Here is a 25,102-nt window from a genome sequence, read left to right as displayed (position 1 = left end):
GGGGAAGAAAGAACTAGGAGGACTTGATTACAAAAAATCAGAGTCAGACCCCAGAGAGCAGAGTCCAGCTGACCAGTCTCTAATTACCAGGGGGAGCCTTCGTTCACTGATGTCGGCCACGGCTGTTATCCCACTCTGGTCTTTAGAGTCTTCTTGTCCCAGTGTCTACCCAAATAATGCCTAGCAATTCTTGAATAATATCCCTCAATTCTATAGCTGCCGGAGAGAGAATCAATAACACTACTAACCACAGCCAGCCTGGGGCCAGTGGTCCAGGCAGACTCAAGGGGGAGGAATTGCAAAGAAACCAAAATTTATCTTTGCAGTAAATTACCGATAGAGGAATTTCAAGTAGTCAAAATATTGAAGAAAGAAAAAATTATTCTTTATTTCCCCTAGACTCATCCTAAAGGAGGAGAGGCAGAGCCAGCAAAGAGGCCTTGCCCAGCCACAAAGCCAGGCCTATTCCTTTAAGAAGTAGGGGATTTTTGAATATAGCCTAGTGGTGTCTGTCTACATTCTGGCTGTCTGGAGGGGAAAGTGATTACTTCCAGATGGGGTAATCAGGGAAGGTGTACAAATATTTGACTCCTGCTTAGATGAATGGGTTGGATTTGTATGAAACAAGAGTGGGGAAGGGCATTCCTCTCCAAGCTCACAGTACAAGCAATGCAAGGAGACCTGAGAGCAAGGTGCATTTGAAGGCAACAACAGAGGGTTTCTGAAGTTAAGAGGCTCCTGAAGGAGATTAGGAGGGGATGAGGCCGGCAAACGCAGACTAAGGTGGGTGGTGGAATGGTTGAAGGCGCTGGGGTCAGATGACACATGAGAATCAAATCCCAGCTCCCAGTTGCATATTGGTCGAACGACACTGACGAGGTTCCTTAACATGTCTCAGATTCCTCATCTGTAAAAGGGCGATAACCCTAACAGTATTGTTGGAGGACTAGATAAGGTAATGCCTATAGAGAGCTTAGTCCAGTGCCAGCGCCTCCCAAGCCCTAGTAAGCGCTGGTATTATTAATGCAAAACCATAGGATGCAGGCCTTAAGGGCAATTAACTGGGCAACATCGTGAGAAGTAGACTGAGTCGGGAAAGGCTTGCACAGGACTTTGTACACAGTAGCTACTCAGGAAACACTGAATTGCACTCTCTGCCAGGCATGGGCATACAGGATATGGTCTCTGTCTTTCGTGGGCTCACGGACCCGAGTGGGGGAGGGAAGTGCCAAAGTTGGGGGGTGGGGAGAGGATGCAGACCTAAATTCTTCAGCTTAGCTTCTCCCCAACTGTTCCCTGCCAGACGCCTTCAGAGCGAGGCCGGACAACAGGTGCGCGGTCTCCTAGCTCATGCTCCCAGGGCTCCGCAGGATTTTGCGAAACGCAGTCACGCAGGCACAACATAGAGTCAGCCGAGGCCGAGGCGGGGAAAAGCGCGCAGGCGCAGCACTGACGAAAGCGCTCACCTGTGCTCGAGTGGGCGGAGCTAAGCCCGGGAGCGGGGGCCGGAGGCGGCGCGGGCGCGATGACGTCACGGGCACGCCGCCGCAGAGCGATTTGCGTCCCGGAAGCGGTAGTGGCGCGGGACGCGGAGGAGGTTCTCGGACCTGCTACGGCAGAGTGGGAAGAGGTGCGTCGTCCGGGCCGGGCGGACCGGAGGAAACGCTCCGGGGCCCAGTGGCCTTAGCAGTGCCCCCTGGCTGTCCTCGCCTCTCCCCCCGCCAGCCCAGCGACAGGGTAGGTGAGGTGCCGCCCCCTCTCCACCCCCGTGTCTCCGCTGACTGTGCGGAGTTGGGCGCCTGGGCGCCGGCACCTGCTGGCTCCTCGGGCTCCGGCGGGGCCTTCCCTGGTCTGGGCCGCAGGGCCTCTTCAGGCTCCTGGGGCTGCAGACGTCGTGGTCCAGGCCCGTGCCGGCGCTGACCTCCTTCATCCTCTCCTGAGCTCCTACCTTGCGCTCGCCCTGGGTGTTTTCGTCCTAGCTTTGCCTGCGGGGATTTCGGTGGCCCTTTTGCTTGCGCCACCCCCCTCCCCCCCACATTTTGATAGCATCCCATTAGCTGGGACTGGTTTCTGTTGTTTTGCGTCGAGGTTCCGCCCCCTCGTTTTCTGCTTAGCGTTTGGGTAGGACTTTGAAATTAGGAAAGAGGGTGAGAGTTCCAGTGGCTCTCCTCATCAGAGAAGGGAGATGGGAATGGGGCGTTATGGAAGATGATGACTGCCCCCTGGGGTCCCAGGGAGGAAAAAGGGAGGGTAATGGGCAGGGATAGTCCAAGAAGTTGTTGGGAACAGAAGGGAGAGGGATGAGTTAGAGGATGGGGCAGGGCAGGAGAAAGCACTGGGGTCCTGGAGGATCAGCAGTTCTTTCACTCATTCAGCAGCATTTATTATGCGCCCATTATGTGCAGGAACAGTGGTGAAGGGAAGACAGAGTCCTTGACCTGGTGGAGCTCAAGGTTAAGAGGGGCAGACTAGCAAGAAAGCAGGGAGTTTTCTTTTGGTGTGATAAATGCTGTTAGGGTGAGTACATGATCCTTTGGGAGCATTAGGGAGGGTCTCCCACTCCAGACTGGGGGTGTTGGCAAAGGCTACTCAGAGCAAGGGAGTGATGTTTAAGCCCATACCTGAAGGATGAGTAGGAATTAACCGGGTAAAGAGTGGGAGAAAAATATTTCAGGACGTTGTTTCTCTTGAGACCTCAGGCTACCTTGCCTCAGCAGCCCTGTGTGCTTGGTCTTTTTATTTTACACTCTTGATATGTCTGTGGGGAAAAGAACGTTAGATGGAGAGTCAGAAGAACAGGACTTTCTATCTGGGTAATTCACTTCACCTTGCCAAATATCAATTTCCTCTGTGAAGTGGGCATTCCACCACTAGCCCTGCCTGCCTCACAGGTTTATTACGGGCATCACATGAAATAGTGCAAGTAGAACTGTATTGGGCATTGGAAGTGCAATGCAAATGTCAGGAATTATTATGATTCCAGGATGCAGACATCAGAGCGTGAGGGGTGTGGGCCAGAGGTGAGCCCCAGCGTGATGCCCGAGGCTCCCCCGGAGTCTCCACCTGCCCCTACCAAGTCCCCGGCATTTGATCTTTTCAACTTGGTTCTGTCCTACAAGAGACTGGAGATCTACCTGGAACCCCTGAAGGATGCGGGTGACGGTGTCCGGTACTTGCTCAGGTACACACTTTGTGGAGTTCTTCTGACCTGCTGGGCCTTCTGCCTTCCTGCTCTGTAGTTGCGCTGGCCATTTAGGCAGTGGCTGGGCTGTCTTGGCTGTCCTTTCTGTCCTAGTGAGGAGCGGTTCTGGGAGGTCCACTGGGCCTCTGGGCTTGTTCCAGGCTCACCCTGTGTCTCAGGCGCAGCCGAGGAGAGGCAGGCAGTGGGAACCATCTGGCCTTTCGCCAGGTTTCTTTTTTGTGGTTGAAGCTCATACCTCAGGGCTGCTGCCCAGCCTTGAACATGGGGCCTTCTGTATCTAGAGCAGGCTTTTTTTCCCCTTCTCTCCCAATATTAGCATGATTAATATTAAAATTAGGATATAATTTTGAACATAAGTTAAAGAAATACAAATACCTATGAATAAGCAGGTACCATTTTCCCTGATCCTTTAGAATTATGGATCTAAAAATTTCTTCTTCCTATCCTGCTTTGATTTTCCTCCTTCATAATTTTCTTTTTTCTCCTTTCAGCTTACTTTGTTTCTTATGTTAAAGCACTTTAAATTACAGATAGATACTGTTTCACTCCATAAATGCTTCAGTTTGTCTCAAAATAATGACATTGTTTTCCATAATCAAAGTAACGTCATACCTAACAAAATTAACAGTATTTCCTTGATATAATCCTGTACCCAGTTCATATTCAGATTTCCTCAGTTGTCCCAAGAATGTCATTTACAATTGTTTTGGCCAAATCAGGTTCCAATCCAGAACTGAGCATTCTGTGTGGTTATTATGCCCCTTAAATGTTCATCTAAAATGATGTCTTCTTTCGTGACACTGACTTGTTGAAGTGTCTCAGCTGACTCTCCTGGAAAATTTCCTGCGTAGATTTGTCTGGCGGCTTCCTCGTGGTGCAAACTGGAAGTTAGATTTAAAGGTTGGATTAGATTCAAGTTAAGACTTTCTTTTTTTTCAAAAGATCATGTGTTCCCAATACTGCATCTCAGTGGGAGTCACATAAAACCTGGTTGTCCTACAGAGCGGACATTCTCAACCTGGAGCCCATGAGTGGGGCTTAGGGTCAATGAATCTCCTGGAACTGTGTGTAAAATTGTGTGCATGCACACAAGTGTGTTTCTAGGGAGAAGCTTCTAGTTTCCATCAGATTCTCATAAAGACCTTCAGCCCTCTAAGGTGCTCAAGGGACAGGTAAGAGGCGGTGAGTGGACTTGGGTTAACCTCTAAGGGTGCTATTGAGTATTCATTCCTACCTCAGTCTGCAAATAGTGGGAGGTTTATTTTTAACACTCTGACCAAGGTCCTAAATTTTTCTTGTTCATCCCAGAACCCCTTTAATTTATGGTGTGATCCCTACGGATGAGCTAGTCGGTATTCCAGGACAGTGTTCTCCACTGTTGGGTCATGTCCTCTTGGTGCAAGGGACAGGGAGATGGTATGAGGAGGGGCTTACTTTTCAGTCCCACCATCACCAGCTCGCTGAAAGGAACTTTGGTCTTCTTTGGGGGAGGGGATGGGCTTTGCAGAGCATGGGGCTGTGCCCTCTGGTGTTTTCTACTGTGTGCATGTGTTTTGCCCTTTCGTGGCAAAATACAAAAGTTAAATATATCCTGCCCTTCTTTTCCCCCACTGGGCTGTTATGCTTCTTGGTGCTAATGTGTTCGAGTTTTTCTGTTTTATGAAATTAGAAATCTGAGGATGTGATGGGATTGATTAAAGCTGGAGGGGGAGGAGCATGGGGCCTAAAAAGCCCGCAGGAGCTTGCGGTCTCTGTGCCCTGGGAGACGGAGCACTGGGCTGTGAAAGTGGCTGTCAGATTAGTTTGTGCGTTTGATTGTCCTTTTCTTGGTAAAGAGGATTTGACTTTGAAGAGAGACCTAATCTTGAGTGCTGGCTCTTGGGTCTGAAGCCTGGAGCTGCAGTAGTTTTTAAAAGACTCCTCTGTTCTGGATCGGCTACTCCAGTAGGTGGGTCTCCACGACCGAAGTGTCAGTGAAGACGTCAGATAGAATGAGACAGGCTTTAAGATGAAAGTGGCTTCAGCGGCGGTGTGATGTTTTTATTCTGAAATGGGATTGGCCTTAGACCTGACTTGTAATTTTCTTTTACCCTGGAAGCTGCCACCGGATGGTTTGGAGGCCTAATTAGGGCGGTACAGTTGGAGTGTGTTGAATTTTAAGAGAAAAGCAGAGAGAGTTCATTTCATTCCCTTACCCATAAGTTTATTAAGAAATAATGGCAGCACGTAAATTAGTTAACCTCATTTCGTAAGATGAAATACCCTAATCAGAGCAAAAGAAAATATATGTAAGTTCTGAATACATTGCTTGACAGCAACTTACCTGTTTATTTTTCTATTTATCTCTCTCCTCTGATGGCTGACCTTGTGCACTGACACTACTTTTTAGACTGTAGCTGTCAGTGGCTTTATTATTACATCTGTGCTCCATTTTCCCTATTAAACGTCTTTCACCGGGGACTAAGCCGGCAGGTTTGCTTGTCCTCAGCAACCCACACCTCTGCTCCCCTTTTTCCCTCTTGAGGGGCTTCTGCGTTGCCGTGTGGTGGTGGGGGCTGCGGTGCTGGGTCTGTATTTGCTCCATCTGTTCCAGTTCACTTTGGGCGTGTCTGCTGAGAATGCTGCACCCTGCGTTTGTTTTCATTTTTTAATATCTAAAAATAAAACCTTTATTATTTTTTTCTCCTTTTGAATTAACATATGTTTAAAATGAACTCTGAAAATTACAGAAGAGAAAGTCACAGATGGGGTCAAAGAAATCCTTCTCTCAATTTCTGTGTTAGATGAATCTTGTGCAGTGAATGCTATTATGAAATTGTAAAAAACAATGAAGGAAAATTTTAAAGAAGAATGTTTGTCATGGTCACCTCTTAAAAGAGACTAAAACCTTACAAAACACAGGTTAAGCAGTATTAATGGGTTTTTTTAATAGATAACGAAGTCTTCCTCTGTCTGGGAGAAAGTTCTACAGGCCTTCTAGTTCTGAGAGGATACGTTTTCTCACTTCAGGGCCTGATGTGTGACCTTAACTCCTCTCCTGGTCTCCTGTCCAAATGATGGGCCCACTTTCCCTTTCTCCTTGACACTGTGAGCCCCAGGCCCCCTCCTCTTGCTCCTGGTTTTGATGAGCCACCTGTGCTGTCCCATCCCCACTTCCTAGCTGCAGGAGCGGCTGTCTTCGGTGACCAGGACTCTCTGTGTTGTAGGTGGCAGACGCCATTGTGTTCCTTGCTGACCTGCCTGGGCCTCAACATCTTGTTCCTCACTTTGAATGAGGGTAAGAACTGCTTCCAGGGGCCAGGGGTTTTTGTGAGTGAACGTGGGGAGGAATTCCGAGAAGCAGCTGCTTGTTTTGCCCTGGGGTTAGCCTCCCTCTGTGTCTGCTTGGCATCAGAACACAGGCTCCAGAGGGCCGCACTGTGGGCTGGATTCCTGGCTGGGCCACTGGTGTGACCTCGGGCAGGCTCTTTGACCTGTCCACTGAGGCCTAAGTTTCCTGTCTCTAGAGGGAGGATAATAACAGTGCTTTCACAGAGGGTGGTTGTGAGGACTGGGAGGATCTGTGTGTAACTTTCAGCACAGTGCCTGACCAGAGTGAGCAGCCAGTACATTGTAGCTGTTATTATTATTGTTTCCTTCTTGACTGATTGCTGATACATTGACCTTTTTCCATTTTGGTTTCCAAGATGATTCCCGGGTCATTTGGGGGCACGACATGGGTGAGGGTACCAGGAAGGTGAGCTGATAAGGGATTTTTGTCACATCTGTTGACTTTCTCTGGCTTAGCAAGTGAGCCTGGAGCAGCCTGCTGGACAGTCACCAGCCGTGAACGGTCTGTGGTGTGAAGGCTCTAGGGTAGACATGTGGACAGGTGGGTGGGAGGCTTTAGGGGCCCTGGGTAGAGATGTCTCCTGGGGACCTTTTATGACAAAGTGTGCCCTCACCCAGCCCCGTTCCCAGGTTGAACTGGCAGATGGCTGCAGAAAAAGCCAAACCCCTCAGGGGGAGTGAGTGAAGGACCTGGGACAGAATGTTCGGAGGAGCTTGGTCCTTTGTTCATGTGTTCATTCTTCTAGTGAACTCACATTCCTCTAATGTCGTCTTTGTTTCCTGTGGAGATATGGGTTCAGTGGGTTGAAAATGAACCCAGCTCACATAAGACCTCATCTTCTGTTTCTTAGTAGGGCTGTTTGCCTGATTGAAACTCAGATGTCCTTCCTAGGCTGTTAGATTTTTCAGAATGTATTTGCAAAGTACATCAGTTCATATGACACATGTTGAATCAACATTTACTCTGTGCCCAGCACTCTGTTAGCTTGCTTCGGGGGTACCCTGTTACATGGGAGAAGTTCCTTTTGATTTTGTCTCAGCCTGACCATTTCTCAGTACAGTGGTCTGTGGTCCTAAAAGCCAAAGGAAAGGCTTCCGACCTGCCCCAGTGGCTCAGGGGCCAGAATGTCAGTCATCAGAGCTCCCAGCGGCCATACTTCAGGCACGAGCCACCGACTGTGCTGGCAGAGGTGTTTTAATATTAAAATAAATGGGTCTGGGGCTATATCAGTGACCAAAGGGACAAAGTCCCAGCCCTCAAGAACCTGCATTTGTGGAGGAGACAACAACCGTACCTATAATCTGTCGTGTGATGATAAATCCTATGAGGAGAAAGAAAGCTGGGTTAAGGGGTGGAGGGTAAGGGGGGACGTACTGTGTCACACGAGCCATCAGGGAAGGCCTCTTGGGCAGAGCCCCAGCGGAGGTGGGCAAGCGAGCATGCGGACGTCTGGGTGGGCAGAGGCTCCCAGCCTTGCTGCCTGTTTACCTGCAGTGTGATTGCTCCCGTAGGTGCATGGTACTCGGCGGGGGCCCTGATGATTTCAGTGCCCGCCCTTCTGGGCTACCTTCAGGAGGTTTGCCGGGCACGGCTGCCCGAGTCTGAGCTGATGCGGAGGAAGTATCACAGCGTGAGGCAGGAGGACCTTCAGAGAGTTCGCCTGTCTCGCCCCGAGGCCGTGGCTGAGGTGAAGACCTTGTGAGTATGGAAGGGGCTGGGGAGGTGAGGGACAGTCACAGTCGCAGCAGCCACCACTCTGAGTGCTTGCTGCGTGCCAGGCGTTGTATTAGGCAAACCACATATGTTACATCCTTTCATCTTTTTAACAGTTGTGAGAGGTAGCTACCATTATTATCCTCCATTTACAGATGAGGGAAAAGGCTTACACAGCTAGAAGGTGACCAAGCTGGGATGAGAATCCAGATCTAGCTGATTTCACAGCTTGTGTTCTTTCTGCTAGAGAGAGACTTTAGGGTCTTGATTAAGTGCGTGCAGGCATGAGCCACTGTCTGGGTGCAAAGCCCAGTTCTTCCATTTACTTGTTGTGTAACATTGGGCAAGGGTCTGGTACCCACCAAGTGTTCAGTAAATATTAGTCATTGTCACTACATTATGGAGAAACTTCCTAAATGTGACAGAGCTGGTGCTTCTGAGGATGTAACTCACAACTGTTGAGAAATAGTAGCTGTAACAACTTCAGTGGCAGCTGGCATTTACTGAGCTGTCCTCAGACTGGGCTCTCTGGGCATGCAGCAGGGTTCTCATCCCTCCCTGGGCAGCAGAGGCATCTGTGAAGCTTCAAAAAAAGTTACAAAGAAATGGAAGCCTGGGCCCTGCCCCAGAAGTTCTGAGTCACTTTTCTGGAATGGGTATCTGTGATTTAAAAAAAAACTTTTTTACTTTGAAATGACTTTAAACTTACAGAAGAGTTGCAAGAATAACACAAGGAACTCTTATAGGCCCTTTACCTGGATAGAACAGTTATTATTATTATTATTATTATTATTATTATTTTTTTTGCTGATGAAGATTCACCCTGAGTTAACATCTGTTGTCAGTCGTCATCTTTTTGCTGAGGAAGATTGTCCCTGAGCTAACATCTTTGCGAGTCTTCCTGTATTTTATATGCCACAGCATGGCTGCCAACAAGTGGTGTAGGTCCATGCCTGGGAACTAAATCCAGGCCGCTGGAGTGGAGTGCGCTGAACTTAACCACTGGCCCACGGGCCAGTCCCAGATAGAACAGTTAGTAACATTTTGCCACACTGGCTTCATCTCTGTCTACACATACACATTATTTTTTTCTTCCTGAACCATTTGAAAGTTGCAAACATCATACCTATTTATATCAAATACTTCAGCCTGTATTTCCTAAGAACAAGGACATTCTTTTAAATAGCTACAGTCCTGTAATTGAAATTAGGAAATTTTACACTGATAACACTAACATTAGCACTGTTATCTAATATGTAGCTCGTAATCAAATTTTACCAGTTGTATTAATAAAGTCTTTTATATAAATTACCCCTGGCCCAGGATTCAATCCAGAATCATACATTGCATTCAGTTTTTGCGTCTCTTTAGTCTCTTGTAACTTGGAGTAGTTCCTCAGTCTTTGTTTCTCATGACCTTGACATTTTTAAGTAGATCAAGCTTAGTATTTTGCAGAATTTCCCTCAATTTGGGGTTGTTTGGTTCCTTGTGATTATCAGGTTATGCATTTTTGGCAGGAACCTGACAAGTGACATTGTGTTCTCAGGGTGTCACATCAGGAGGTACCTGAGGTCAGTCTGTGTCGTTAGGGGAGGTAATAATTTTGACCACTTGGTCAGGTTTCTCTACTGTAAAATGACCACTGCTGGGTCCTGCCTTCGTCAGTTTATTACTATGATGGTTGCAAAGGTGATTTTCCAGTTGTCATCATTAGCTGGTGTTCTACTGTGAGAAAGAGCTTTTCCTTCTTTCTTATTATCAGTAGGAACTCAAGATTTTTTATTTTATTTGATGTGTTTTAATCCATTAGTGTTATTTATTTATTTATTTTTAAAAGACTGACACCTGAGCTAACATCTGTTGCCAATCCTTTTTTTTTTTCTTTTTCTTCTCCCCAAATCCCCCCAGTACATAGTTGTGTATTGTAGTTGAGGTCCTTCTGGTTGTGTTATATGGGATGCCACTTCAGCGTGGCCAGATGAGTGGTGCCATGTCCATGCCCAGGATCTGAACCGGCAAAACCCTGGGCCACTGAAGCGGAGCGCATGAACTTAACCACGCCGCCATGGGGCTGGCCCTTGTTATTATTTATTTGGACCTCAAATTGTCCTAGACTTGACCAGTAGGAGCTCTTTTGCACTGGCTCCTGTGTTTTTTTGATATGTCCCCATCATTTTTGAGTTGCTGCCTTACTTTATGGTACCATGGGCTGTTCACATTCACCTTATATTTTCCCTGCGCTAGCTCTAGAATCAGCCATTTCTTTGAGCCCTTCAGAAACCAGGACCTGGGTACAGCATGTACTCATTGCTTCTGGGGGTGCATCCACTAGAAAAAAACTCTCCCAGTGAGTCTGCCTGCACCCCAGGTGGAGACACATTGATCTACATCCTGCCGTTTGCCCTCGCATCTCCAGTCTGTCTGTGAGCTGGGTACCCTGCTGCTCGTTTTACAGAGGAGGAAGTTGCAGCCCTGGAAAAGTTCAGCAGCTGGCCCCACATCAGTAGCTTGGAAGAGACCAGAGCAGGAAGCTTTGTCCTCTTCCACTTCAGCAGGGATTCCAAAAAGGGGATTGAAATACATGAATTTTCTCCCGAGCTCTCTGACCGCTCCCATGGGTTCAAAGAGACCTGCCCTCCCCAGCCACGTGTGCCTGTGAAGTCCTGGGCTCTGCTGCCCCCGAGCTCTGTCAGGCCGTGTGGACGGGCAGGGCAGGGCAGGACTTGTGGGTCACAGGAGCCCCCTGTGTCTGCAGCTTGATCCAGCTGGAGGCCCTGCTGAGCCGCCTGTGCAGTGCCTGCGAAGCCGCCTACCGGGTGCTGCACTGGGAGAACCCCGCCGCATCCTCGCAGTGAGTGGTCCTCCACTCCCGCCACCGCCGCTACTGCCCTGGGAGGACTGGGACTGGAGCCCCCAGCTTGGGGAGGAGAATCTCTGGGGCTCTTTGTGCAGGTGCACACGTAGCCTTGGGGGCTTGATGCTCTGCTTATGTTTAGATGGCGCCTTTTAGGCATGGTAAAAATATTTTAATAATAGAAAAGTGACTCACCGTGTGGTTGCCCACCCTGATAGAGCAGCTGATCTCCTGTGTGGGGTGCACAGAGAGTTTGCCACGTGCACATACTCTACAGATATAGGGCTTCATAGTGTGATTCCTTTTTTTTTTCTTTCTCACTTATCGTTATATTATCAGTAGTTTTCTTTGTTGCTACATAGCTTTTGGAATTACTTGTAATATGACATTAATATAGATGGTAAATATACTATAATTTGTGGAACCATTCTATTATACATTTAGTTAACTTCTACTGTTTATTACTAACCCTGTCATGAACAATTTTTATGGATTTAGCTTTAAGCTTTTGAAACTTTTTTCTTAAAAGTTCAAAAGGCATCAAATGGGTCAAATGGGATGAATGTTTTTGAAGCTCTTTATCTATGAATAATAATGACACTAATATTTGTTTAGTCTTCCCCCTGTGCCAGGCACTATGCCCAACACTTTCCATGTATTTCTCGCTCTTCACAGTAACCCTATGTGGTGGGCACTCTGTTAATCCCCATTTTACACGTGAAGGAAGTAAGCTCGGAGAACCAAGGGACTTGGCTAAGGTCACACAGCGAGAAGTGGCAGAGCGGGGTTCAAATCCGAGTCTGTCTTATTCTAGACTCCAGACTCTAGAGCTTGAGGAGTGATGATTGTTGGACTGGTTGATGTGGCCCCAGCCTCAGCCACCACTGCGCCCTCACCAGTGTCGGTTGTTAGCAACCAGTGACCTGTTGGTAGTCGTCCGTCCTTCCTCCTCACTTTATTTTCTGTTTGTTTGGTTAGCAGATCTTGTTGATTTACCAGCTGTGCCCACAGCTGTTTCTTGCCTGGACCCTCTGTTGGTGTGCTCCAAGTCAGTTTCCTTCTGATCTTACGAATTTCTGATCCTGTGATTCCTCTCTCGATCCAGGTTCTACGGGGCTCTTCTGGGCACGGTTTGCGTGCTGTATCTGCTGCCACTGTGCTGGGTCCTTGCCCTTTTAAACAGCACACTCTTTCTAGGGAATGTGGAGTTCTTCCGAGGTAAGCCCTGGAGAGCCTGTCAGAGGTGCAGATGGGGCCCAGGCCACCTCTCAGGGCTGGGTTAGGCTCCCTGGTCTGTCTGTCTTGACAGCTGATCCTCCGTTTGCTGTGCCTTTGACAAGGGGACAGCACCACACTAGAGTCGTCCCTCAGAGGGCTTTTATGGGTTCTGCCTTTCAGATGTTAGGAGACTGCTACCCTGGGGGTCCCTCTCCCTTCCCAAGGCTGGTGAATCACTGCTTATATGATACGGTGGCTTCTGGGAGACGAGGGAGGGATGTTTTCCCAGTGCTGCCACCGCCTCCTGGGATGCAGCCACCTGGAGTTGCTCCTGCAACTCTGTGTGATCCTAGAGTACCCGTCTGCCATTTGGCTTCCAAAGCGGTGAGAAAGTCTGGGGAGGCCCTGAGTCACAGAAGCCTGGGCCTGGACATGTGTTTGAGTGATTGTTATATTTGTGTTCCTCCCTGTGGTCGAGTAATTAATTATAGAAGCTGTAATTTATTGGGCACTTACAACATTTAATCTCTATATAACAGTCTCATAGGGTGGGTGATGGTGTCTCTGTTTTGTTTGTGAGTCTTGGGTTAGGTGAGTTGTCCAGAGTAAGGAGAGCGACTTTTCCTGCAGCAGACAGGGTTGCAGAAGGTAGCCAGCTGCAGAAGTGAGTACCCCCAAAGCACCACTCATTCCGTCCTGTTTCTGCCTCCCACCCCATTCTCCTGCCCCGGGTAGTGGTGTTAGAGTACAGGGCGTCTCTGCAGCGGCGGATGAACCCCAAGCAGGAAGAGTGTGCCTTCGAGAGCCCCCCGCCGCCAGATGCAGGGGGGAAGGGTGCTCTGCCAGACTGCACGCCTGCGCCCACACCCACAGAGGTGAGTGCTCCCTCAGGCAGAGCCTGCTGCGGGCAGGTTGTAGGGCCTTCCTGTTACCAGCTTGTTTATAACACATCTCTCCTGGGCTGGCCTCTGTAGTTCCTGCTTCTTTCCAGACCCCACCTCCTCTAAAGTGCTTAATAATAATAATTGTAATCCTAATAGCTACTCTGTGCTTTAATGAGTGCTTAGTCTGCTGTTCCAAGTACTTTATAGATACTAACCCCATGAAGGGGTAGGTTATATCTGAGAAGGAGGTTATTCTCCTTTGCGAAGGAGAAGGCTGAGGCACACAGCGGTTGCCTGAGGGTTGTGGGGCCAGGACTCAGCCCCGGCCCTGTGGTTCTAGAGGCAGTGTTCTCCACCTCTGTGCTCTCCAGCCACGGGAGGTCCGTTTGTGGTCTTGGCCCCATCTCCCTGTCCCTGCTAGGTTGGAGAGTGCACTCTTTCCAGTACCTTCCTTCTTTCTTGCAGTTGAGCCATTTCCTCTGGTGCAGGAATGGATGTTTTGGGAAACCTGGATGCTGGCCAGGGGAGGTGGCCTCTACCTTATGAGGCAGGGCTGCCATCTCTCTTGTTGTGAAATTGAGCCTCTCTTCCCAGGACCTCACGCCGGGCAGTGTCGAGGAGGCCGAGGAGGCCGAGCCTGATGAGGAGTTTAAAGATGCGATTGAGGTGGGTGGCCCTTCCCCAGCACCCTCTACTGACCAGGCCAGAAGTTGGATAGTCCTGGAGCTGTGTGGCTTCTCACATCCCAAGTCTGGGTTTTTAAAATTCTCTTGTATCTGTATGAGAAGACGAAACTTGCTCTGAGCTAGAACTCACTGGATGAAAGGGTGCCAGTGAACTTCCGCCTGTCCTGTTGCTGATCTAGTCGTCTGTCCTGGGTGCCACGAGAAGGATGGTTCTGGAAGCCTCTGGGAGATGCCCCGCTGGGGGACGTGGATCATTTACCACCTTGGCTGGAGACTGTGGGCTTGGTCCCTTTGATGTGGGGAAGGCAGATTTGGGGGAGGGCACTGCCCGGGTCTCTCACTGCTCTTGCACAGAATGAGGTCCGAAAGTGTCCCTTTTCGGGGGCAGGGAGAAGAGGTTGGAGAAAGTGGTTACATGGTGGTGGCCAAGTGCTAGGTTAGAGAAAGTTAAACAGTCTTCTTGATTTTAAGACAATAGTTTAAACTGGTAGTTTGCAAAAGTGTTTTATTTGGCATGCGAACCTTAAAAAGTTTTTTTGAGCCACTGTTTAGAAATGGGGAGATTTCAGTGAAAACTCTGGATTTTCAGTTTCTGTGAAAAATCAGAAGGTCTGGTAGCCCTGAGTCTGCACTAGTCAGTGTCACTGAGGAATGAGTGTCCCTTTAGGAAAGTCACACAGTCCCCACCAGTCCTTGAGTCCTACTGGTTGGTTGCTGTTTATTGTCACATTTGTGTTATTGTTTTTATTATAGTAGGAAATCATTTCTCTTTATGTCTCTTTGTAAAGTAGGAAATTGAGGTATAAGAAATGAGGGTCTTGTGAGTTTTCCCTGAGCCTCTGACTTACAACCAGCTCCCTTCAGTCTCAGATCAGCCTCATCCATGTGGGCATTTACGTTTTCTTCTGCTAAAAGATTGCTCCGAGACTGTGGTATGTGATTGTAGGCTATGAATTTTTTTTTTTTGAGGGAGATTAGCCCTGAGCTAACATCTGCTGCCAATCCTCCTCTTTTTGCTGAGGAAGGCTGGCCCTGAGCTGACATCCGTGCCCATCTTCCTCTAATTTATATGTGGGACGCCTACTACAGCATGGTGTGCCAAGTGGTGCCATGTCCGCACCCGGGATCCGAACCAGTGAACCCCGGGCCGCCAAAGTGGAACGTGCGCTCTTAACTACTACGCCACTGGGCTAGCCCCATAGGCTATGAATCTTGATGGTGGTGGTGGTGAGGAATATATATAGCAGGGGCTTTCAGGTGTTTTTGTTTATAACCCTCAGGAAGGAACACATTTTACATCTTGACCCAGTTCACACTTACGTTTGTAAAATATATAAAACTTAATTGAGATGAAAGTTTCCTGAAAAACACATTGTAAGGGATGTTTTCTTTCCTGTTCTGTTCTATTTAAAATGATGGCCCACTTAATTTCATCAAGTTTGAAAAACAGTGGTACACAGCTTCTCCCAGGCTTATTTGATGTTGGGATCCTTTTATGGGGGCCTCTGTTTACGTCACCCTTTGGGCTGTGTTTAGACAGAACCTGGGGTATGTGCTTGGGGCTCTCCCTCCCAGCATCTTCCTTCTTCCTGCTATCTCTCTCTTTCTCTCTGTTTTCTCTCCTTCACCTCCGCAACTTGGGAGGCAGGAGACCCACTTGGTGGTGCTGGTAAGTAGGAGCATTGGTAACATGGGCAGGGGCTGGGTTGGGGGAAGGTGGCCAAGCCAGTCGCAACAACGCCTCTTGGGGTCTGCTGTGCTGAGGGGCCTCTGCATGCAGGTCCTGGAGCCCTGCCACGAGGTGGGCAGGACTGGAAGGAGCTGTTCCCGCAGGAGGATGACGAGGGTGCCCCGTGCCCGGCAGAGGATGAGCTGGCCCTGCAAGACAATGGGTTCCTGAGCAAGAATGAGGTGCTGCGCAGCAAGGTTTCACGGCTCACAGAGCGGCTCCGCAAGCGGTACCCTACCAACAACTTTGGTATGGCCAGGAAGGAGGAATGGGGTGGGAAGGGACGCCTGGCCATGGGGCTGAAGTCTTGGAATTGTGGGTACTAGTTTGTGACAAGAGCAAGGGGTACAGCTCTGTTCATGGGGCCCTAAGAAGGTAGCAGACACACAACAGGACCCTCTGTCTTTATTGAACATCAGCCTGTGGGAAGATGAGCAACTCAGTTCTGGAAACACCACTCCAAGACTGCAGGGAGGTGTAATCCTGATACAAGTCAGGGTAGAATAATGGCTGAGAACGGAGCATGGAGTCTGACTGCGTGGTGCAAGCCCCGGCTCCGCTGGGTGTCCTTGAGCAAATTATTTAACTTCCCTGTGCCTCAGTTCCCCCTCTGTAAAAGGGTTCTTCACAGTTCTTCACAGGGTTGTTACAGGCCTCAAAGGAGACGGTGCTTATTAAGTGCTAGCACAGTGCTGGTTGGTTTATAATAAGTATTTAATAAGGGTCACTGTTAATATGGGAGGCCCTGGTCTATCCTGCAGCTTCCTGGAGCCCATCTGGATCTTTTCCATCTGGTGGCAGTAAGTTGAGGCAAATAGTACCTTCCCCTGCGCATGACAGAGCCCTGAGGTCCCTTCTCCCCGCTAAGTTCGTAGATTGACCAGTCCTTATGTTATTGGGGGATGGCAGTGGGTCAAGGAAGGGAGCTTTGCAGGAGGGTGGACTTGACTATTAGCACAGCTTGGAAACCTGGCTCTGGTCAAGAGAGCAGGAGCTGAGCCAGATGAAGTTATGGCTGAAGCCTAGAGAGTGGGTGACTCAGGAGTCACCCTGCTCCTGCAGAGGAGCCTGGTGTCAGTTGATGGGGAGGAGGTTGGGCTGGCTGTACTGTGTGTTCTGGTGGGAGTGAGTTCCAGGGTCTGTGCCCTGGGAGAAACCCTGGGTTTTTCTAGAGGAATTTGACGCAGGGCATTCAGGGGCCTGCCTTCCTGCTCCTGCAGCAGCCAGGGCAGTTGTTCTCCCAGGAGTAGAGGTCCTGGACAAGCTGCTTCTTGCCGTGTGAATGCCCCCCGTCATTCAAGAGCTCTCTTTTTTATTTATGAGCATCGCTGACCTCTGCGCAGCACTCTGGTCAGTGCACTTGGACGTACACTGTCTCATTTAGTTGTTCCCATTTAACAGATGAGTAACCTGAAATGAGAAGAGTGGTTTTCTCCAAGTCTTCAGCCAGTGCGTAATAGGGCCGTGACTCAGATCCAGGTCATCTGATTCGGCTTCTGCGTTCTTTCCAAGTCATCCTCCTTCCTCTACCCTGGTGTCTGAAATGCCCTGGTTTTGTGTCTGTGCTGTTTCTGTATTTGGTTTTTGGTTCAGATAATCCCTGCCAGAATGGGCGAAGGCCTTTTAGGTTCCCATGAGGATGGTAAGGGCAGAAAATGCTTCTTTTCCTAAGCCCCTCTCAGTTCGTCCTTCAAGACCACTTGCTGTCCCTTCCCTGAGATGTTCTCAAGCTCTTTGCTGTGAGGGCCGGTGCTCTGCTCCTCGGTCTGGCTCCCACAGGCCAGGGTGAGGAGAGCTGCTCTGGCAACCATTCCATTCCGGTTCCCAGTGGATGAAGGGGGTACCTGGAGGAATGAGGGCAGGCCACTCAGGAGCTTCTCTGTGGCCTCTTAAGTGGGAGAGTCCTGGTGGGAAGGGCCCCCACTCTGTCCTGGAGACTTATGACCATTGCCCTGGAAGGCCCCATGCAGTCTTAGGCTCCTCCAGCCTTCACTGCCCCACTGGCATCATCACATGGGGAGTCAGGACCTTTGCTGAGAGTAGGGGCAGGAAGACTTGGTAGATGTTGGAAGGGAATGGGGTGCCCTTCTCCTTCATAGGCCTCTCCGAGCTGGTCTCAGCCCCCAGAGTCCTCCCTGGCCCCAAGCCTGTGTGTGGGTACTTGGTTGTTTCACTAGACCATACGGCTGCCTTGGAGTGCTTGGCCCTGACACTTTGTCTACTTAAGAGGAATCCCTGAACACAGGTCAGAGTGTCAGTCTTTGGGCACTTCCCTTCCCCTGTCCCATGTCCCTGCCATGCTTGCTAAGGACAGGCAGAGGTGGGTGGCCTTGCCCAAATTCTTAGTGTGGGGGACAGAGTCTTAGAGCAGCCTGTTTCCTGGCTTGGCACTGCATGCCAACAACACGCGCTGTGTTCTCTCTCCTTTCCTCTGCTGAGGCCACGAATTGGCTGACCGTGATGGCATTTACCATAAGCACCTTGGCCTCAGGTTGCTCACTCCAGCTAGAGCCCTCCTTTCTTTGAATGCAGGGGCTCTCCCTTAGTCAGAGCTGTGGGGGAATCTGGCTGGATGGACAGAGGGACCACATGTAGCTGCCATTAGAACTTTAGGGCCTCTGTTTGAAGGTGAGGCCTGGTTCTCTGTACTTGGTGTGCCAGACAGCAGTGCTCCCTGAAGCTGATGATTGCTCCAACCAGATCACAGGAGGCCTTCGGGCCCCAAGTTCTAGAAATCTCCTCCAGTAGCCTTATCCCCTTTCAAGTTTTTCCAGGACCCAACTCAGCTTCCTTCTGTGCCCACAGCTCTTGGCAGGGCTCTCTGGTCTCCTTTTGGGAGCCCTCATGCCTGGTGTGGGCCCCTGCCATTTATCTCTTGGCTCAGTGACCCCTGCCTGCCTGGAGATTTCTGCATTGAGCCATAGTCAGTGTTCCTGGGGACAGCCCTTGGAAGCTTCTTGGTTCTCGTTAGGGTTTACTTTTGCTTCTGGAGCTTGTTGAGGTCACAAGGGTGCACTGTGGCCTTTGCTCTCCTCAGATCGCAGTTTGCCTCATCCTTCTGCTTCTCTCCATTCACCTGCGCGCACTCCCTCCCTCAGACTCTGTCCTGTCTACCTTTTCCGTCTTTAATTTTCCTGGATGCATGGGTGGGAGGTGAGCCCAGCTTCTATTAGGCCTAGTTGCCTTGATGTAGACTTTAAGAGAATGATAGGTCCCTTCCTTCCTCATCTTTCCTCTCTTCTTACACCCCCACTGCCTCCCAACTGTTTTCTAAGCTCCCTGACTCCCTCGTCGTTGTCGTCTGAAGCTTTGTCATCTTGTGGTCTCTGGCTCTTTCTGCAGGATCTCTCTCCAGGCTGTGTCTCACCCCATCCTGCGTGTCGTTCACAGTGCCCGCACCTCTTGCCCTGCATGTCTTCTTGGAAGATGCCTGGGTCTGAGCTTCTCTCCTGGAATCGTCCAACGACAGGAGGCGGAGTCTGGGGTTTTGGGAGGCATTTCTCTCTACCTGTGCAGCGAGAATTTTTCAGGAGACACTTTGGAAGGGACCACGTTAGGCAGGCTTCATTTGAGGTTGTTGGCACCACCTCCTCTGAGGGCTGCCTGTTGTCAGGTCCCCTCCAGCTTGGCCTGATTTCCAGGGAGCAGATTCTGCTAGATGCTCTTTGATTTTGGCTGGACCCTCCTGTTGGGCCTCTGAGCCCGAGAGGGTGCAGGGAGTGGCAGCTGTGTATAGTCTGCGGACGTAGATTCCCAGTAGCCATCAGTTTTTCCTTCTTAGTTGGAATCCTTTCCTCTGGCTCTGGATCTGGACTTTGCTCCTTTGCTCTCTGCTCCCAGCCAAGGAGTCTGGGCTGGGCTGGCGTCCTGAATGTCCCCATTTAGAAGAGCCAGGAACAGGTGAGAGTTGAGAGGCCCAAGCTGGGCCAAGGCTGAGCTGCTGCCTCTGTTTCTCAGGGAACTGTACGGGCTGCTCTGCCACTTTCTCCGTGCTGAAGAAGAGGGTAAGTCTCTTTGAGGGTGTGTTTGCTGGGGACTTGGGACAAGATGTTGGGGAGTCCTGGGGAGTCGTTGATGAAGTCTGATTCTTTGGGCCACGTTGGGCCTAGGGTCCAAGGTTTGCTCAAATGTGCAGGTATCTCCTGGTCCCTGTGCCCACTCCTTCCCGTGGGATATCCTCTTTGCTCTCAGTCCTGCCCCACTTAGGCACCTCCCCAGTCCTGCAGTAATCCCAGGTTCCTTGGGTGGGATCAGCTGGAGGAAAGAAGGTGGGTGCTGGGAGCTCCAGGTGCCTGGGGGTGGGGGATTCATCTGAGACCGACTTTGGCTTTTGTCTGCAGCGGAGCTGCAGTAACTGTGGAAACAGCTTCTGCTCTCGGTGCTGCTCTTTCAAGGTGCCCAAGTCCTCCATGGGGGCTACAGGTGAGTGGAGCAGGCGGCCAGGGCTCAGGGCAGTGGGAGGGCTTGGCTGGTTCCCACCTCTTCTAAGGCGGTGCTGCATGATGGGAGAGGAGCGAGCATCAGTGAGAGGTCAAGGGAACTTGGGAGCCTAGTCTGGCCTGTAGTAATGTCTTCTCCATCGCACTTTAACAAAGAAAAAGCTGAAATATTTGATGCATGCAAAAGAATGTATGTAGCATATCTGAATTATGAAGCATCATAACGAATACTTGTAACTGCTTCACTAAAGGTAAAAAATGGAACATTAGCAACACCCCCGCTCCCGGCGCACACCTGCCTTCCCCTGAGGGCGCCACTGCCCTGAATTTTGTTCTTTTTCTCATGACCTTGGGAACACTTTGAACAAAATAAAAAAATCGTTTCATTTCCTTCTATAAAAACTGTACATACACATTGTAAACAAAACAATACAAAAAATACAGGTAAGAGAAGGAACACCTGTGCACATAGGATAAATGCATGTGCACATTCTAAAGCAACGGGAGCATGCCTTACGTACTGCCTTGTAATGTGTTGTAACGATACATCAAGATTTTTTTTTCCTTCCGGTCATACAAGTAACATATGCTTATTCTAGAAGATTTGGAAATAACAGAAGAAGAAGGAAGAGAAAAATCCTGTAATCTTACCACCCAGAGATAACCACTGTTAAAACATTTTGGAAAATTTTCTTCTGGTATTTTATTTAAAAAAAAAATTTTAAAGGTGTTCTGTTGGTGCCAAAATAATTTCTAATGCATAGAACACCTGGGAGAGGCCTGCTGTTGGTATGGTCACCCCGAAGTCCCCGGTTCCCATGGGAAGAGAAGTCTCCGGGGGCAGGCTAGTGAGCTGGGTCAGTGAGGATGTGGGCTGGGCAGTGGGTGTTCTGTGGGCCTTCAGGGGGCGGGGAGGTGGTTCTAGTATTGGGACCATGAGCCAAAGGGTACGAAGAAGCGTCTCATCAAGTTCTTCCTCCTTTTCAGCCCCCGAAGCCCAGAGAGAGACTGTGTTTGTGTGTGCCTCGTGTAACCAGACCTTGAGCAAGTGAGAAGAGGGGCCGGGGTCCTAGCAGGCGCCAGTCCCTGGAGCCAGCAGTAGACCCAGTCTCCCCACCCCTAGCCCCATGTGGTGTGTGCTGGGCAAATGTGGCCCGAACACTAGGTAGGCCTCCCCTTCCTGCCCTCACTTTCTCAGGCCGGGCTCTGGAGCTGTTCCCCACTCCTGCAGATGGCTGGTGATGGCTGCCCTCAAACCCCAGAGGGGAGAGGAGCTCTTGGAGGGCTTGGTGTGATTGCCCTGCTCTGCCCTGGGCTGAGCTAGTGGACTCAGGGCTGGGCGGGGAATATAAGCTAGAGGGCAGCAGTGAGCCAGGCCTGGTCTCACTTGGGATCTCTGAGCATCAGGGTGTCTTTCCATGCCTGGGAGTTCTAGGAGGCCGGAGATCAGAGATTGGGAGAAGAGAGTCTCCCTGCACTGGGTATTGGGCCCAGCCCTCGGCCTCCAAGAGCCTGCAGAAGGACCTGGGAGCACCACGCCCTGGCTCTGCTGTTTGAATGTCCTTCCAGGCATTAGGATCTCATCATTTCCCCATCGGAGAGTGGGGCCAGGGCTAACAAGACCAAAGTGCTTCTATAAACAGGGTTGAAGTTCCCAAGTTCCCCCAGAGGAGGACGTGTCTAGGAGGGCCTGGCAGGATCCTTGGCATTAAGCAGAACAAAGCCTGGGGAGCCCCAGCAGCCTAGAGGACCTCAGCCCCACCTTGTGGAGACCTTGACTTGCAGAATCTCAGCCCACATGTTGCCCTGGTGTCCTCAGCTTCCCTGGGTAGATGCCAAGCACTCCGATCACTCCTGCTCCCCTGCTCAGAGCCTCGGGCACACCTTCTCTGGCCCAGAGCTACATTTCCCCTCCCTGCCCCTCGTCCCATGGAGTGCGAGACCATGCAAGCACAGCAGAGGTCCTGAAACCCTTGACCCTTGGGGGCCTGGGAAATGTAGGGTCTTGCCGGGTTGGCTCCTGGATTCCAGGGCTGTTCCCCAACAACACAGTCTCAGTTGTGTGATAAGGTCACTTGGGTTCCCCATCCCCTCTCCAACAATTTCATGTTCACTTCTGGACTTTTAGGGGCTCAGCGCCTCTCCCTAAGCCATGAGCGGGCTCAGGCACCCCTCCCTTCCCCTGGAGCTGTCCTGCTTTTTTGAAATATTTATTTATTTATTGCATGGTTCCTGGGAACATGTGGCACAAGGAATGGGATGAGGAGGATGGAGGGCTTCTCCCCCAGAATGCTTCCCTGGAGTCATGTGCTGCCTGGGATTCAGAGCCCCTAGGAGGTGGAGACATTTCTATACCCTAAGCAGGGACCCAAGGAGGCAGGTTGAGGAGACAAGGTACCATCCTAGGCCAGGTTTCTTGCCAGGCTAACCAGTCTAGCTAGGGCTGGGCAGCCAGGGGTCTGCTCCAGGCCAGGGAGGTGCAAGGCCCTGGGGAACCAGGCGGACCTTGGTATACCCCCTTCCTTGGGCTCCTTTGTCCTGTTAAGAGATGATCTTTAAGTACCCTGTGCTTTATTGACACTGGAGAGGAACTAAAGGGATCTCTGTGTATATGGGCAATTGTCAATAAAAGGCCTCAAGCTTCTTATGTTTTCTTCCTGGTCCTTGTGCTCGCCTCTCCGGGGCTGGAGAGCCAGAGCCTGCAGCACTGGCCGGGTTTGCAGGCCTGGCTGTGCCTGCTGGACAGTGATGGAGGGGGCCTGGAGGCTGGAGTCGGGGAGCAGGGGCAGCTGGGAGGAAAGCGGTGCCTTGCACAGGAGGGGCTCAGCACATGTTTGTCGGATTGACCTGAGGCTCCGTCTTATGACCAAATTGTGAGAGCCAGAGGTTGGGGTTGGGACCAGAACTTGGGAAATGCTAAGCAATGCAAGCTTTAGAATGGAAAGATTTTAGCTAATCCCTCTGAGAAGGCAAAAAAGGATCAGCCCTGGGAGAGGCTGAGAGCCAGCGGAAAGAGGATTGGCTGTGAGATAGGAAGTATAAGCTGTCCTCTGAGAGCTGGGGCATGTGTGGTGTTTACTGGGTGCCAGGCACTGTGGGAAGTGCTTTACACATGTTATTTCGTTTAATCCTCATGACTGTCCTGTGAGTTAGGCAGTGTTCTCCCCATTTTACAGGTAAGGAAATTGAGGCCCAGGGAAGCTAAGTAGTGGCTGTGAGGGCTTGGTGTGGCACTTTGCAGACCAGAGTTGGGCATAAGTTGTATCTTCCAGATGGTTGGCCTTGGGCAGTGAAGAGGGAGGGAGAGACCCTGCCTTGGGGAGTTGAGGTTAGGTGGCAGCCACATCTTCATGGCCCCGTGCATGTGTACCTCGGACTTTGAGGTGCCATGGTGTCCTTGCAGCATGCCGAGTCCTTGGTCCGGTCTAGATGGGCCTCTGCCTATCCCAGGAACCTCTAGGATGAGGGAGCCCCAGCAGCTCCCGAGGGGCCCCGAGAGGCAGGGATGCTGCCAGGACAAGGTTTTTACAGAACAGCATATTCACTTTAAAAAGCACCAAAGTGGCCTCCACAGCCTCGTGGTCCAGAGGAACAATAAAGATTTTGGAGGAATGAAAAATAGGGCCTTGGAACAACAGGAGGCAGAAGTGCTAGTGCCTCCCGGGGAAGAGGTGGCTGGGGCTGCAGCCGTGCTTCTCGTGGAGGGCGTGCATCACGGGCAGGTCAATTGGAAGGGTGCTCAGAGATCGTCCAGTCCAGCCCCTCACTGCGAGAGTCACCGCGTCCATTTCAGGATGCGTGTTCCCCGGGGCGTTAGAGGATGGAGGCAGAAGGGAGTTTCCTGAGAGCAGGAGCAGCCTGCATCAGCTGGGGAGAGTCATGGTGGCAGCAGAGGCAGGCACTGCCATGGGTGGGCTCCGTGCTTGGCCCTCCTCTGCCACTGGCTGCAGTCACCCCGGAGTAGGTGAGTGAGTTCCCGCAGGGGCATTGTGCCCAAGCCTTTCTGTGCTGCTTGCGTCATCTGTAAAGAGGGCATCAGAGTGATACGCTACCTCTTAGAGCTAGTGGAGGATTAAATGAGACAGTCCACTTGAGGCGGGGAGTGCAGTGCCTGGCACCCAGTAAATGCTCAGTAATGCTAGCTCACTGCCGTCGTCCTGGCAGTCTTTAGGACAACTCTGCCCTGCATGGCTTAGGACTGTGATTTTTTTTTAACCTGAGAATATTCTTAGGTTGTTATTCAGGAAAGAATCTCAGAGAGAGACCAGAGTGTAGTTTGAAAAAGCAGAGTGAGTATCATTTTATTTTTGGAAAATGAGCACAATGCCTAATGTTGGTGACATAAAGGCTATAGCACGAGTAGCTTTTGGGACATGGGATTTAGGGGCGTGAGAAACATGGTTTTCATCTTCTGGGGTCAGTAGCCTCACAGAAGGGAAGCCAGGGGGCCACCTCCCTGTCCCTTTGAGGTATGTGAGGGCCTCACTGACAGCAGCCCAGGGATGGACGACTTGAAAGTGCAGGTACCACTGGGAAAATGGACCCATGGTGAGATTTACCAAGAGTGGATTGTGCCTTATGGCTGGCTGGGTCAGTAGCGTGGAGGGGACCAAACATGGGATGGCCTGGAATACACATTGTCCGCTGTAGAGTTGGATGCCCGGTTTAGAAGATGCCTCCCACTTTGTTCTCAGGCACCCAGTGGGAGGGGACGGTGGCCAGTTTCTGCTGGGGCAGGTCTGGGATGGACTACCTGCTCCCGCAGCGTGGCTGGGTTTGAGCGTTCTGTTGGGCTTCCGTGGTTTGGCCGTGGTGGGACCCTGGCAGGCCTCAAGCTGGTTGTGGTTTCTGGGATCTTCAGGATTTGTGATCATGGGTCACCTGGCCCTCAGAGCTGAAGCCAAATGAGGCTCCATTTTCCTCCCCGACTCTCCTTGGAACCTTTGAGGCACCTGTTCTGAGGGGCCCTGGCTCCGGCATCTCTCCTACAGCCGGTGGCTCTAAGATCATACTATGGTTACTGAGCACCTGTGCCGGGAAACCTGT

At 50.7% G+C, this 25,102-nt stretch overlaps 1 protein-coding gene across 17 annotated transcripts; it reads left to right on the top strand.

The window, feature by feature from the left end:
• The first annotated feature begins 1,468 nt into the window (after nucleotides 1-1,468).
• On the top strand, nucleotides 1,469-22,703 carry ZFYVE27 (zinc finger FYVE-type containing 27). 17 transcript variants are annotated; one of them, XM_070609179.1, is made up of 13 exons: nucleotides 1,486-1,630; nucleotides 2,984-3,181; nucleotides 6,409-6,479; nucleotides 8,045-8,231; nucleotides 11,002-11,097; nucleotides 12,206-12,318; nucleotides 13,054-13,193; nucleotides 13,797-13,868; nucleotides 15,537-15,557; nucleotides 15,722-15,866; nucleotides 19,575-19,621; nucleotides 19,958-20,039; nucleotides 21,044-22,703. In XM_070609179.1, the coding sequence occupies exons 2-13, from the start codon at nucleotides 2,985-2,987 to the stop codon at nucleotides 21,106-21,108; spliced, it is 1,236 nt and encodes a 411-aa protein (XP_070465280.1). In that variant the 5' UTR covers nucleotides 1,486-1,630; nucleotide 2,984; the 3' UTR covers nucleotides 21,109-22,703. The 17 variants fall into 17 exon arrangements, 15 of the variants coding, with proteins under 15 accessions (XP_008524790.1, XP_070465280.1, XP_070465256.1 ...); XM_008526567.2 differs by having other exon boundaries at nucleotides 1,548-1,737; XM_070609189.1 differs by having other exon boundaries at nucleotides 1,548-1,737; nucleotides 20,656-22,703.
• Nucleotides 22,704-25,102: the final 2,399 nt, after the last annotated feature.

The sequence above is a fragment of the Equus przewalskii genome, chromosome 1 (genome assembly GCF_037783145.1).
Source record: "Equus przewalskii isolate Varuska chromosome 1, EquPr2, whole genome shotgun sequence".
In the NCBI taxonomy this organism is placed as follows: Eukaryota; Metazoa; Chordata; class Mammalia; order Perissodactyla; family Equidae; genus Equus; species Equus przewalskii.
Note: the sequence above shows the minus strand (reverse complement) of the source record. Positions and strands in the feature narration are given on the sequence as shown.